The 13,446-nt window shown below is 28.6% G+C and overlaps 1 protein-coding gene across 1 annotated transcript in view; it reads left to right on the top strand.

Annotated features, from left to right (window-relative positions):
* The window catches only part of LOC129963715 (protein amalgam-like), a 248,914-nt gene that overhangs the window by 177,434 nt on the left and 58,034 nt on the right, over window positions 1–13,446 (top strand). The window contains exon 3 of the mRNA XM_056078237.1: window positions 4,068–4,213. Coding sequence (XP_055934212.1) covers window positions 4,068–4,213 — 146 coding nt within the window. The remainder of the gene's footprint in view (window positions 1–4,067; window positions 4,214–13,446) is intronic.

Genomic DNA, 13,446 nt, shown 5'->3' with positions numbered 1-13,446 from the left:
ATAAAAGTTGAATACCTTATCACTCAGCAACTAATAAGAATTTTTAAAAAAAATAGGTATAGAATATATCGCTCGTTTTTTGTTTCTTTTTTTATTTGTATATGACCAAATTTAGACTGGAAAAAATCTATTCGGAATCAAGAAGGTTTAATATAATTGTTAAAATTTCTTCTTATGAAATGACGAGTAGCATTGGCTGCAACTAATTATGAAGAAACTCTAATATCACGCAATGGTCTAAAAGTTCATCTAATCGCATACTAATACTACTTACGATGCAAAGGATTCAAAAGTTCATTGATTGGAGATCAACATCCTTTTAAAAACATCAACGGGATTTATTCATTAAGGTTCAACAGAAAATATAAAATCAAGAAGTTACTTTAACAAAATTTTAAAAGCTCAGAAAGTATTATATTGTCTATTCTCAGATATTTCTGAAACTCGTAGCAAACAAACGTCGCTAGAGCGAAAAGCAAGCCAGAGAGCGGGAGAAAGGATTCGGATATCCTTACAAAAGCTGGCATCCGCTTTTATATGATCTCATGGCGATCACGTGATTGATTTACATTTGCATATTGCACAGTAGTTACGACTCGAATCAGAAATACCGAAATCTTATGCTAATTAGTCAGATGATTGCATCTAAATAGTTTAATCTTAGACATTATTAAATTAGCACGAGATTATGATAATTTATTATTTACGAGATGAATATGTTTAAAGATTAAAAGAAACAATTTCTCAAGAAAGAACAGAAGCAAACTATGCTTTTGTTTATGTAGGCATTTTCGCGTACATTTCGAACTTTGGCTAGGAAAACTAACCGAAAAAGGTAATAATAATTACGATTAAATTATCTTTTTCTTAACAATAATCAATAAAATTTCTCTAGCATTTCTGTGAATTGCTTTATTTTTTAGAAAAAAAAACACCATTTTTAATCATGATGTCAATAACGATAATACTGTATCATATAAATGAACTAATAAAGAAAAACTAATAATAAAAAGAATGAAAAAAATGTTCGTATAAAAACTTTAACTTTTACGCCGCCCAAGATCTTTATATTTGTTTTTAAATTCTTACTAAAATTCTGTACTGAATAAACTCAATTAAATGCGAAACCAGATATAACACGATATTCCTCAATATTTCATGTATCATTTTCCCTTCTAATTCGGTTTAAATTTAGCGCAAATTCAAATGCTAATCTGTATTATGCAGCGGCTAGAATTCCCGAACTTTTATGCTTCTTAGAATGCATATTTTATTCTTATCAACTTGTTATCATCGCTTTGCTGGAGCGTCAGGCGGCGGTGAATTTAGATGTTCATTTGAACGTTGGGGATTCGAAATGAATGTTTCATTACTTCCGCCACTGGGAGAAGCTGGAATTAGCTCGGAGTGGAATTGTGTCTTCGACAAGCAGGGGCGCTCGACGTGCGTGTTAATTAGAAAAGAATACGTGCCAGGGCGTCGTCACTGATTGGCTTATTTTCCCAGGCGACCTAATGAGTTTTATTATTGGCTAATATGATCCCACTTTTCTCTGATGGTTGACGTCAGAACTAATTGGCTGCGAATGACGAGCTCTGAATAGCAAGAACTTGAGGTTTATAGGGTCAATCATTGCATGTTTTAGTTGCTTTGCAACACGCTATCCAAATCATACTCACACAAGCAATTTGTAACGAATGTAAGTTTTAAAATAGATTTCTCAGTATCTATATTTTTATAGAATTAGAAGCATGATGTATATTTAATATAAAGTTTAAATCTACAATGCATCTTCAAAATTTTAAGTGATTTTATTTTATACGGGATCGCGCAAAAATCAATCGAATTCAGTTACCTCGATTCATCTTTGGTACGTGTAAATTTATTCTCGTATTCCTGAAAGTTTGAGAGTTCCATACATTTCAAAATACTCTTTTGATCAATATATTTCTTGCTTAATATATTAATCATGAGAATACTTATGATTGTAAAATTGTTTTGCAAAGCTTTTTTTATTTATTTATGTGCTTGGTTTTAAGTAACAAACAAGATGCATAAAAGTTGTCTTTCATTTTAAAAGAAGAAGAACTTCTTTCAAAATTTTAATTTAAAGAGTTTCTTTTAAAACCAATGCTTTAAGAATTCTTTTTATTCAAGCAATGGTCTGAAGGTTTAGTGTTAAAAACACATTTTTAAATAACAAATAACAACACCACACGGCAGCAGAAGTTCTATATTTTATTTCTTGATTTCCACAGGATTAAATTCTATTTTTAAGATGAAAAATATATGCAAAAAACACCCCTTAAATCAGATAATAATACAAACTCTTTGTAATGAAATCAATTACATTCATACATATTTATAAAAAAAGGAATAATTTTTTAAATAAAATTTACTAGAATCCTATAATAGTCCCCTATTACCAGGGGAAATGTTTTAAAATATGCACAAAATTTATTCTTTATATTATTTTTCACACATTGGGGTACATATTTTCATAAATCATTATTGAACTTCTCTTAATTATTCTGATTAATGTTTATAATCAGCCTGATTCAAAAGATAATCACTTTCTTCAGCTCTATAAAAGTTAGAAGTCATTTCGCCCAACGAATATCAGCCTAGATTAATACGGTCCATTATATGTACTCTGTTGTGTGCAATCCTTAAAAATACATTTTGTATAAATGTAAGATGAAGATATATCACAAAAACAAAAATTTCATTTGAAGAACCTCCTCTGTATTAAATTTGGGATTACTTGTAGGATGCCCTTAAAATGTCTTTGAATGGTACATATATACTTTTCTTTAATCTTTATTTATAGAAAAACTGATGTATTTCCCTTTAAATTTGAACATATCATTTTAGCATACAGCTGGATGTTGAAAGTATAGAAGTGTTTAATTTATTATTAATCTTTAACAATCTCAGTAAAGCACCAGATTGCTGAAATCTAAAATACATATTGTGAAAAATATCTGTTCTCTTATATTGCAAAAATTTGGAGAAATACTCTATTTGACCAAAATTATTTGGACCACATGAACCTAGTAAAAAGAAACCAGATGTTTTAGGGAGGGGGTCCACATTCTCCAAAGGCTCTCTTAAATATTTATTTGACTGTGGTATTTTAAATATGACTCAGAGAGTCAAACTTCTTTGTACGGCGAGCAATTTTGGAGAGAGGATGGGGTTAGCGGCTCAAGTTTCATCGTTATCATTTGAACGCTGCTACGCATTGCCATTGATTTAATTTTATAATGCAAATTACATATATCTAAGTCCATTATAAAAGACCCTTCGAAAATAATGATCTGATTTTAAATCTTATTAACTTATTGCAAAATACATGAAAAATAATGGAGTAAATATATAAATGTTATAATTTCTGTTATAACGGTTCTTTTACATGTTCTCTGCTAGAGGTGTGGGAAACATTTAAATAATTATTAAATTCGTTTCACACACCTTCTAAGAGAAAAAAAAAAGATATTAACATTATGTGAAATATTTGGGAGGTTTTCATCTTATCGTCTGGATCTTATCCATGCAGTTATGACTTTAATAACCGTTATGTGTCACTTTTTTCAAGTTTTCTAGTCTAATTATATTTAATTTTTAAAAATTTATATTTAATTATATAGCAGTGATAGCAAGCATACAAAATTGTATGTCATCATCTTAATTTACAAGTATAAAGATATAATAATTAAAACAATTACTGTTTTGTTATAAAATATACTTTAATATTTAAAAAAGATTGTATAGAAATAAAATATCTATCACTGACAGGTTTATTTTTTAAATTTTAAAGTGATATAAAAATGAGTTTTGTATAATAATATACTCCGAAGCTATTTGGGGGCATTAATTAATTTTATTCGAATACATTGCTTTAAATTAAATATTAAAAAAAAAGAGAATAAAATTTAAAAAAAATATTGAAGTTTCAAATACATCATTTTATTTTTCAAAATATCCAACATGAATCTCGCTGTCGAATATTTGTGGTGAATGTACTGAATATTTTTTTAGAATAATCTTTTCATTTTTTTTTTCAGGGTTCATGTAGAAGCAGCTCCAGATAACCCTTATGGACTGGAGCTAGTGTTCGAGGATGTGAAATACGAGGACAGAGGGACATATGTTTGTTCGGCCATAATAGACGGAAGAGAAGCAAGGACCCATTTTGTACTAACAGTCTACCGTACGTACGTGTTCCTCTTCTAAATTTGCACATAGAAAATGCATTGTGTCTTTAAAAAAAGGCAAGTGCATTTGCACAAGCACATCACTATATTGAGAACAAAACTATCCGATTTTTAAGATATATATTTCTTCTCTTTGAAAAAAACTAGCCATTTTTTCCCAAGTAGACTACCCTACTTTCGGGCTTCTTCTTTAATTTTTTCTTTGAAAGTGAATGGATTGTCTAAAAAGAAAGCAGCATCTTTTGTCTTTTTCCCAAAATAAGTCTTTAGAACTCACAAAAGTTGTTCTTAAATACATACTATCAACAAGAACAACAACGTTTAGGGCATCATCGTCTGGTGGTTTCTGGAAACTGTCTAAGCTGGGATAATTAAGGCTTTCCCTTCTTATTAATATACGGAAATCTGAAAATTATTTATTTATATGTTGCAGAGTTACTTGAAGTTGCTCCTAAATTTTGCTTATGCTTTAGGCGAGGTATTCTTAAAAAAACTTTAACATTTTCTGATTTTTTTTTTAAAGTTTTCCTCTCCAATAACGTGCAAAGAGCAGGTTCTCAGAAAGGACCTACACATAAATTAAAATTCTGCATCGAATCAGTATCTTATATTTGAAATAAAGATTTATTAAGAAGCGTTTTTTACTTTTTTTGTAAAGTAGACATATTTTAGAATTTTGTTCAGCAAAGTTGAATTTTTAGTTGTAAAATATCATTATTTGAGATATGGTATAGCATTAAATTTCATATATGATTCTCTCTTCAGTGAAAACAAGAATGATATTCATTTAGAATGATAACATTGTCTTCTGTTTGTTAATAGCCTATTAATAATTTCTCGTCTTATTAATCTACCAACTTCTACAAAAGAATGAATATTTAAATAAAAATTAATCGCCTTATCATGCACTTATATTATTGATTAAAAATATAAAATAAGGTAAAAAGAAGCTTCCAATATAAGATTAATATTTTTTAAAAAGAAAAGTTGGTAGATCTTTTTCAATTCATTATTTTTAAATGATTTTAAAAAACCCATTTAATTCAAAATCATTGTTAGCAGCTTGATCTAAACCTTTTTGAATAGCTTCATTATAAGACATCACATCATAATCCAAACGTGACACAATATTCTCTGTACATTGAAGCACATCGCATCTCTTTAATCGAAGCAAATTGGAGAGCACCACCTCCTTTGTGCTGTACAAACACAAGCATTTCTGCATCTCTTGGAATATTCAAAGATTGTTCGGTTACATAATTATTTTTAAACTTGCTCATCTGTTGATTGAATCTGTCTTAATACATCGTCAAATTAAAATTTGGTCCTCAGGAATACGGATGAACAGTTTCTTCTTATTAAAAAAAACAGTAGGATCATGCTTACACTAGAGATATGTTAAACGTTGTTATACGATTTGAATCAATTAATTTCAAAAGATCAAACAAGATACAATTTATTGTTGAATGGAATAACAACGATGAAATAACAATAGAAATAACAACTATTAAAAAGCTTATATAAAATCCAGAATAAAAATAAATGGAACAAAAAAAACATGGTAGCTACTAGCAATGGGCAAACGTCGGCACACAACTGCTTTTAGAACAAAATTCGGCCTTTTCTAAGCGAGACAAGATTACAGTTACAGCCTTCCAGAGAGCCATCTCTCGATGAAGTTCTAATATTTAACTGTAACTGTCCCATCAACTGTATCTTTGTATATTTCAGTAATCTTTAGGCTCTCTAGACTGCGTTTTAATGAAGAAGACTGGCGAATTTTATTTTAAAGAATTCATTAAAAAGTATCGATTATTATTAAAAAATTCAAGCAGAAATGATGCCCAGAAAATTTACGCATGTTCTTATTACAGTCAACTATCAAATAAAATAGTAACTTCCATAAACTTTCTCAGTATCAGAATCAGAGAAAAATCATTAAGACAAGTACAGGGGGAGTACAATTGATGGATCCGATTTTTTTAAAAATCAAATTTTCGAAACTACTGCATATATTACAATAAGTCATATATGAATTTATGAGAAATATGTTAAGTTTTTTTTCAGTTACAAATGTCCGATTGTTACCCTCTTGTTACACAGCATGCGTCCTATCTGTAATCTAATTCGTTCCAAACATTTTTTAGCAATTTGTTTTATCTGTTATATTTGACATAAACTCACAAAAAGTAATCATTCAGACAAGACATTGTTTATGTACCACCAATGCGGAAACACTACCAAAACTTAAATAACGAATTTGGGCAGCTTACAAAACCATTGGCAGGGTGATGTTACAAAATGTTTGGAACAAACTGGATTACAGTTTGGACATATATCGTGTAACAAGAAGGTCATACATCGAAAATTTGTAACTGTAAAAAAACTTGGTATATTTTTCTTAAATTTCATGTATCACTAATTTCGAAAATTTAATTTTTTTTAAAAATCGGGTCCCACATTTGTACTGACCTTGTATTTTCTCAATGAGGAATCCTTTGTCAGAACATACCAATGTATATCTACGTTTAATTTATAAAAATAGAATTACATTAATTACATGATTGATAATCGCAAATAAGAATATAAACTTAAGTCATTTTATTTATAAAAGCAAATATTAAACAAAATAATTTAACTTTTTAGAAAGAAATTCTACTTGAATAACGTGTATAATATTTTACACGAAATTTGGTTTTTTAAAAAAAGAAGTAAAGAAGAAAAAAATTCATTTATCTCTTTCTGATCCCATGATATGCCTTTTGGAAGATGATTTTGCCCCATCTTCATCAGAATTTTAAAATGCCAACAACAAGCGAATGAATATAAGATATCCAGACAGCTAAGATTAATTATTTATAAGCCATTAATTCATTTGCTTTTCTATTGCTCACCAAAATTGCACAATTAGATATTCGACGTTGACACATACACATTGATGCTCAATTCAGGTATGTTCTAAACCGATTACCTTTAAATTTTGAACCATTAAAAGCAGCCATATTAAACATCTAGAGTTTTCGTTATTACTCTAAATGAAAAGAAAGCGTGCTAGAACTTATTTGTTCTGCTTGGTTAAAACAAATAAATTATATAAAAAAATGCTGCTTTCAATTTGCCTTTAAAGTTTAGCATATAAAAACCAATATAATAGTTACTCGTAACAAAACGAGCATTTGGGCCAATTAAAGGAAAATAATTGGTAATTTAAGTAAATAATCGCTTTAGACAATTTATAACGAGGCATTCATAATTTAAAATAATCTATAAACACATAAAACGTAAAGAAAATGCCATTTGGGACCAATTGCAATAAATTTGTTCAGCTTGTGAGCTAAATTTCGTATGAATAAATTGGAGAATTATTCGGGGATAAGCATATATGTTTTGTTATGCATAATAATCGTCAAATTATTTATAGAGGTTAAGATAATATACATTTATCTGATGTTATTATGATACAGAAAAAAATGTATTTAAACAATCCATGACACACAAAAGAAATATTTTTAGGCCAACAGAATTGTAAAATATGAATTAAAAAGAAAATCAAAGCTTGAAAAAACTTATTAGTTTAAGCTGTATTCTAAAAAAAAAAAAAATTAATTCCTATTATTTTTTGTTAAGACCACCATGCTGCGATTTAAGCTTAACAAAATTGGAAATCCAACAAATGACCGAAATGGGATTTTTTTTTCTAATAATTTGGACTTCCATAGGAAAAAAAACCGTTTAAGACTTCCCATTATTATTAAATTCCTCGCAATCTTCAAAGTTTAGCGTTTTTCTCCCCCGTCTTCCTAGCTTAGGTTCAGTTTTGTGACAAAATATTGCAAAAAAAAGGGACAAAAAAATTAAATTCTTTTACGAGCTGTTTTCGGTCGATTTTGACGCAGATAATTAATAAAACTTCTCTCCACGATAAATTTTTTTCTCTTTGCAATTTTCGAAGTCATTCTGAGTAGGAAAGCAGTTTCTGTGAATATTTTATTCTCATCACAGATAGGGAGAAAATATAATAATAATAAAAAATACGATTGCGAATGATTTTTTTTAAAACTCATTTTCATTTGGAGGTTTAAATTGCAGAAATTAATTACCCCATAAGAGAAAACAATTAAAGAAACATAAATAAATATTGATAAATGGAAACAGAATAGATATCTGCTTTAATCACTTCTTTTTCTTTTTTTAAAAAAAAATCACCGTTTATTTAAATGTTTCTGTTTCCACTTTTGCCTGAAAGATAGTATGCTACATCAAGCAGCGAAAAAATTACGCCTTTCAGTCTGTTCTAAGGAAGTTTGATTTTGCAAATTGTTTCGATAAATCAACAATGAGGGTTTAAATACTAACTGTTTTTTTTTTAATTTTTATAAAGGTTTTATAGAGAAAGGTTTCTTTCTAGAGAAGGGAGGGCAATTGAGTGTGTGTTTTTGAATTTTATCTCTCATAACTAAGCAGTTGTCAGTTTTGAACGTTCAAAGTTTTATTAATATTAGTATTTTTTGTGGATAGTGGACAGTTACAATCAGAAAGAGGCTAAATAAAAAATATGACTTATAACACTGCTAATTTTATTTCAAAAATATTCGTACTGTTGAAACACCGAATAGCGTGCAATTGAAAATTACCATATTGTAATAATTTTTTGGAAGAATATTGTCAATTTAAAATTCTAAATTTTTTATTAGAAATGTATAATAACTAAAAAATAGAGTATACTGCTATAGTCTGATAGTATTGCTGAATTAGATGAAAAAATAAGTATTAATTAATAGAAAGTTCGAACGATTTTTTTAAATCATATTTTACTCAACTTTTTGTTACTATGTTAGTTTAAAGCCGGTTAATTAAGCTCAGAGAAATATCTTAATGGGAAATGGCTAGAACCCACATTATCAGTGGACGTTTGTAACGATTTATTTATTCCACGCGTCTACCGATTATATTTAATGATATTCCTACGTAATTGGAAATAATCAAATGATATTTTAACACAGAAAATAAATACAAGCTAAGAAAGAAAAATAATAGACTAATAATACAGAATGACACAATTTTGGCATGAGTGATATGTGTTTAAAACTAGGAAGGCAGGAGCGAATATTTTGACTGCAAGTATATTTCAAAACATTTTTATTTTCCTTCCTTTTGTTTTAATTTTTTATTTTTGTTCACTTATTTTCCCTAATTAATCATAAAAAATGAGTAGAACAAAAATTGTTTATTTTTCTTTATAATTATCAATATTATAAATAATACATAAAATAGACAATCTTTAGTCTTTTTGTCAGTTAAAAAATATTGCAGACTATAATGTGTTGACTAATTCTATTTAAAATTTACGGTGTATTTTCTGTCTTTCATTTCACTAGCATTTGATTGGAAAGAGCCTAAATATGTTGAAACGGTGTTAAAAAAACTCCTGCTAGTCATATGTAATTCCTTTTGTGTTCGAAACATTGGTTTTATTGGAATCATTGACACGCATTGCTTTCGTTGATTTTAATTTTGATTCACTTATTTCTTCATCTAAAAAACATATGTTTGCCTCTTGATTTCTTAAAGAACCTTTGTTAAAAAATCTATCACACTAAAAATTTTACTAATATTGCTGGACTTATGTGAAGCCTATTCTGGTTCGGATCTTGAATCTTATTTATCTGGAAATAAAAATATTTCTGCCCAAATATAGTGAGTAAGCTTCACTTACCGAATGATGATTTTTTTTAATATAAAAATTCCATGTAAAAGATTTCTTCTCCTATACAGAAAATGAAGAATATTCTTTGTTGAACTTCGATATCCTTCACGTAAATAATTCACAGGAATCAAGTCGAAGATCAGAATGAAAAGAATTCAAAACAGAGATATCTCTCTTTCAAAATGAGTGAAATTAATGAGCAGCAACATGTTTCGCTCAAGTGTATATTTTTAGACATATTAGACTCTTTTATTTTTAATTAAAAAGAATCTATGGTGTGTGATTTTAGGTCTAAACGTTATCGTACTCGTAATTGATTCAAAGTAACCATGAGATATTTATGATATGAATGACTTCGAATGGATCAGTTTATTTTATACTGGAACTCTGGAACATGATCGCTATTGATTGAATTTACAAAAAAATAATTGATTAAATATGATAAAAAATTCACTTTTTTATTAGGAAGCAAGTTAAAATATAAAGGTAGATTAGCGACTGACTCAAGAAAGGATATTTAATCCATTTATATATCATAGGTCTAAAAAACTAGAAAGTCTTCTGATTAAATTTAGGATATCTGTTAATGTTCGGCTAAAATATATGTTGAACATCTTTAATGTTTACGAAAAAATGCAAATAAATAACATAAAATTATTGGAGAGCAGGTGAGAGCTTTGCAGAGATTTTTATAATATTAGCAAAGAAAACAGAATGAACAGTTTTTTTTATATATATATTTGAAATTAGTCAGAACTTTAAAGAGCAAAGAGCATCATTGGTAAAGTGAAATTTGAATAATAAATTGAATAGTTGAATTTTAAAAATCAATAATTAAATTTAAATTTTAAAAGTAGGAAAATTACAGTCAAGCAAAATAGTACCACTATGACTGCAAGTAAAATATGAACATAGGATGGAATCAGTAAACTTAATGATTAAATAAGTTATAAAAACTTGTTTTTACCAAAGAAATCATAATGCGATTTTCAGTCATTTAAACAAAGACATCAACGTTATCGCTCTAAACGTTATAGGTATAGGGAAGACGTTTATTTTCTAATCATTAACTGAAAAATTGCAAACGAACTTCTCAAAATTGCACCGTGATTTGACCTAAAACACAATTTATATCTTAATGAAGCTGGCCTTTTACAGTTCCCGGGAGACAGGGCTAGAAGCTTCTAGACCAATCAGGCGTATCTCGGTTCCTAATGGACGGATCGACTGAATTCTCGAAGTTTCGAGAATTATCCATTTTGTTTCCAACGTCGCCAAATGATCGCCAAGCTCTGGGATCACTGGCTCGGCATCCAACAGCATCCAATACGGATGATTGTAATTCAGTCTTTCTTATGACGATATTATTCGTGCTGGAAAACAAAATTACACGTTTGTAACAATATGTTATTCTATAATTATAAAAACCAGTTGCATGAAAGACGAAGATAAATGCAATTAATAAAAGACTCAATTCAGCGTATTTATTATGTCTTTTATAATCACCTAAAATATCGATAATCCTCATTCGTGAGATTCGGAATTTCCTACGTTATAATATATTCAGACCACTTTTTAGTTTAGTTTTCTAATGATAACGTCTCATTTTAAAATAACACTAAGGCTTTTGGTGCCGTCATTTTGAATCGCTGTTGAATGACGAGGGGAGCACGTAATTTGACTCCCTCTTCTTCTAAGCTGTATCAGCTGAGGGGTAGGGACACTGTCCCGACAGATTTGGCGCACCCGAAACCGTTTTCATGGCGGTTTCTGGAGGGAGGGGGGGGTCGGTACGCGACTTTACTATTAAGCCACTATGGCTTTACTCAAATTTTTATGTTTAGTAAAATGATAATATTGAAATATCAAATTCAACTAGACTGGGATTTTCCATATTGTGAAGAAAAAAAGTATAAAGTTTATAATTTTACCAATTCCGACTAAGTAATTTAGCTCAAAATTTGTCGCTGTTTTAAATTTTTTATGTACTTATGATATTCTAAAATTTATGCTTCCTGCCTGTTAAGTTTTTGAATTATTGCATTTAAAAATGAGTGATTCGAAGGGCAAGACAAACCTATAACCAATCTTTTGATAGATTTAATTCAAAATTTGACAAGCTATTCTGGTTATTTATCTATTAGCTTAATTTCATAAAAAAAAAAATTAAAAAATACATGTTTCAGTTATCTTATTGAGTTGAGTTAGTTCTTGGAATTTCAAACTTGCATCTTTTTTGATAAATTCCTGCAAAAATATGTGAGACCTATGCAATTTTGGAATAAAAAATCGCTTGTTTACTTTTTAAGTTTTCAAGTAATCGGGTGCATAAATAAATGAATATAATTTCAAAAAGTGACTCTACAAGACTGAAAAAAGTTTAGAACGATGAGACATAAAAAATTTCAATGTCTCATTTTTTTTAATGAGAAGGCCGTTATAATACTTTATTCTCTTATAGTTCATGTAAGAGAAAGTAAAAACATAACGGCTTACAATAGATTTAAAATTTTATAAAGCTTATTGATTTTTAAAAAAATTGGAAAATAATAAACGAACATTAAATTGTCAAAACGAAGCAAATAAAAAAAATATACCTTTAAAAACTTATTCTTAAACAAAAGGAAAAAAAAAATGACTGATTTTTTTTCTATCTGTTATTCTTATACAATAAATATTCCTGAAAGCAATGCATTTTTTAAAATCAATTACTTGGCGAGATATATGTATTTATGCAATATAGTAAGCAGTTATATAAACCAAGTATAATGACGTGATGCCAAAAGGTATTCTTCTATAAAAAGGATGAACAAGAATTGAAGATAATAGGCTAAATTTCAAAATTATGCAATAATATAGATTAGACTATAATTGAAGAATTCCATTTTTACAAAAGCGAATTTTATTTAAATATAAGCATATAAAAAATGAATGCGTCATATTTCAAAAGATCATGAATACGAAGTTTAAATCTCATTCATCATAATATCAGGTTTTTTCCCCATACTTATCGATCAAACACCCATCTGCAGATGGAGTAACTCGATTATTCTTTTGGTCAACACACTAATCGATAATGGTGTTGAAGTGGTCTCAAGATTGGAAATCTTTTAATTTTCCTTCATGAAACGTCAGACCATAAACTTCCGGGTCATTGTTCCTTTTAAAGCTTTCATTAATCAATAAGATGAGATGAAGTAATTAAAAAGATTTTCGTACAAATATTCATGAGCGCTGCTTTCCTTTCTGCTCATATAAACATGAATATTATTTTTAAATTAATTTTTAATTTCACTAAGCTTTAAGTTTAATGTTTATGTCGATTAGATATGTATACGATGCAACTCCCTTCATATGAAAAACTTTTATCCTAGAATAATTCGTATGCATGTAATCATAAGCTTTTTTACCAATAAGATATAATAAATCACCTTAAAATTTTAAATTAATATAGCAAGGATGATGTATTAATCCATCCATTAATATTTCCATCAAGAATGACACGATGTTTATTGATAAAGG

The sequence above is a fragment of the Argiope bruennichi genome, chromosome 3 (genome assembly GCF_947563725.1).
Source record: "Argiope bruennichi chromosome 3, qqArgBrue1.1, whole genome shotgun sequence".
NCBI classification, from domain to species: domain Eukaryota; kingdom Metazoa; phylum Arthropoda; class Arachnida; order Araneae; family Araneidae; genus Argiope; species Argiope bruennichi.
The sequence above is the reverse complement of the archived record's forward strand: the minus strand, read 5'-3'. Positions and strand labels throughout refer to the sequence as shown.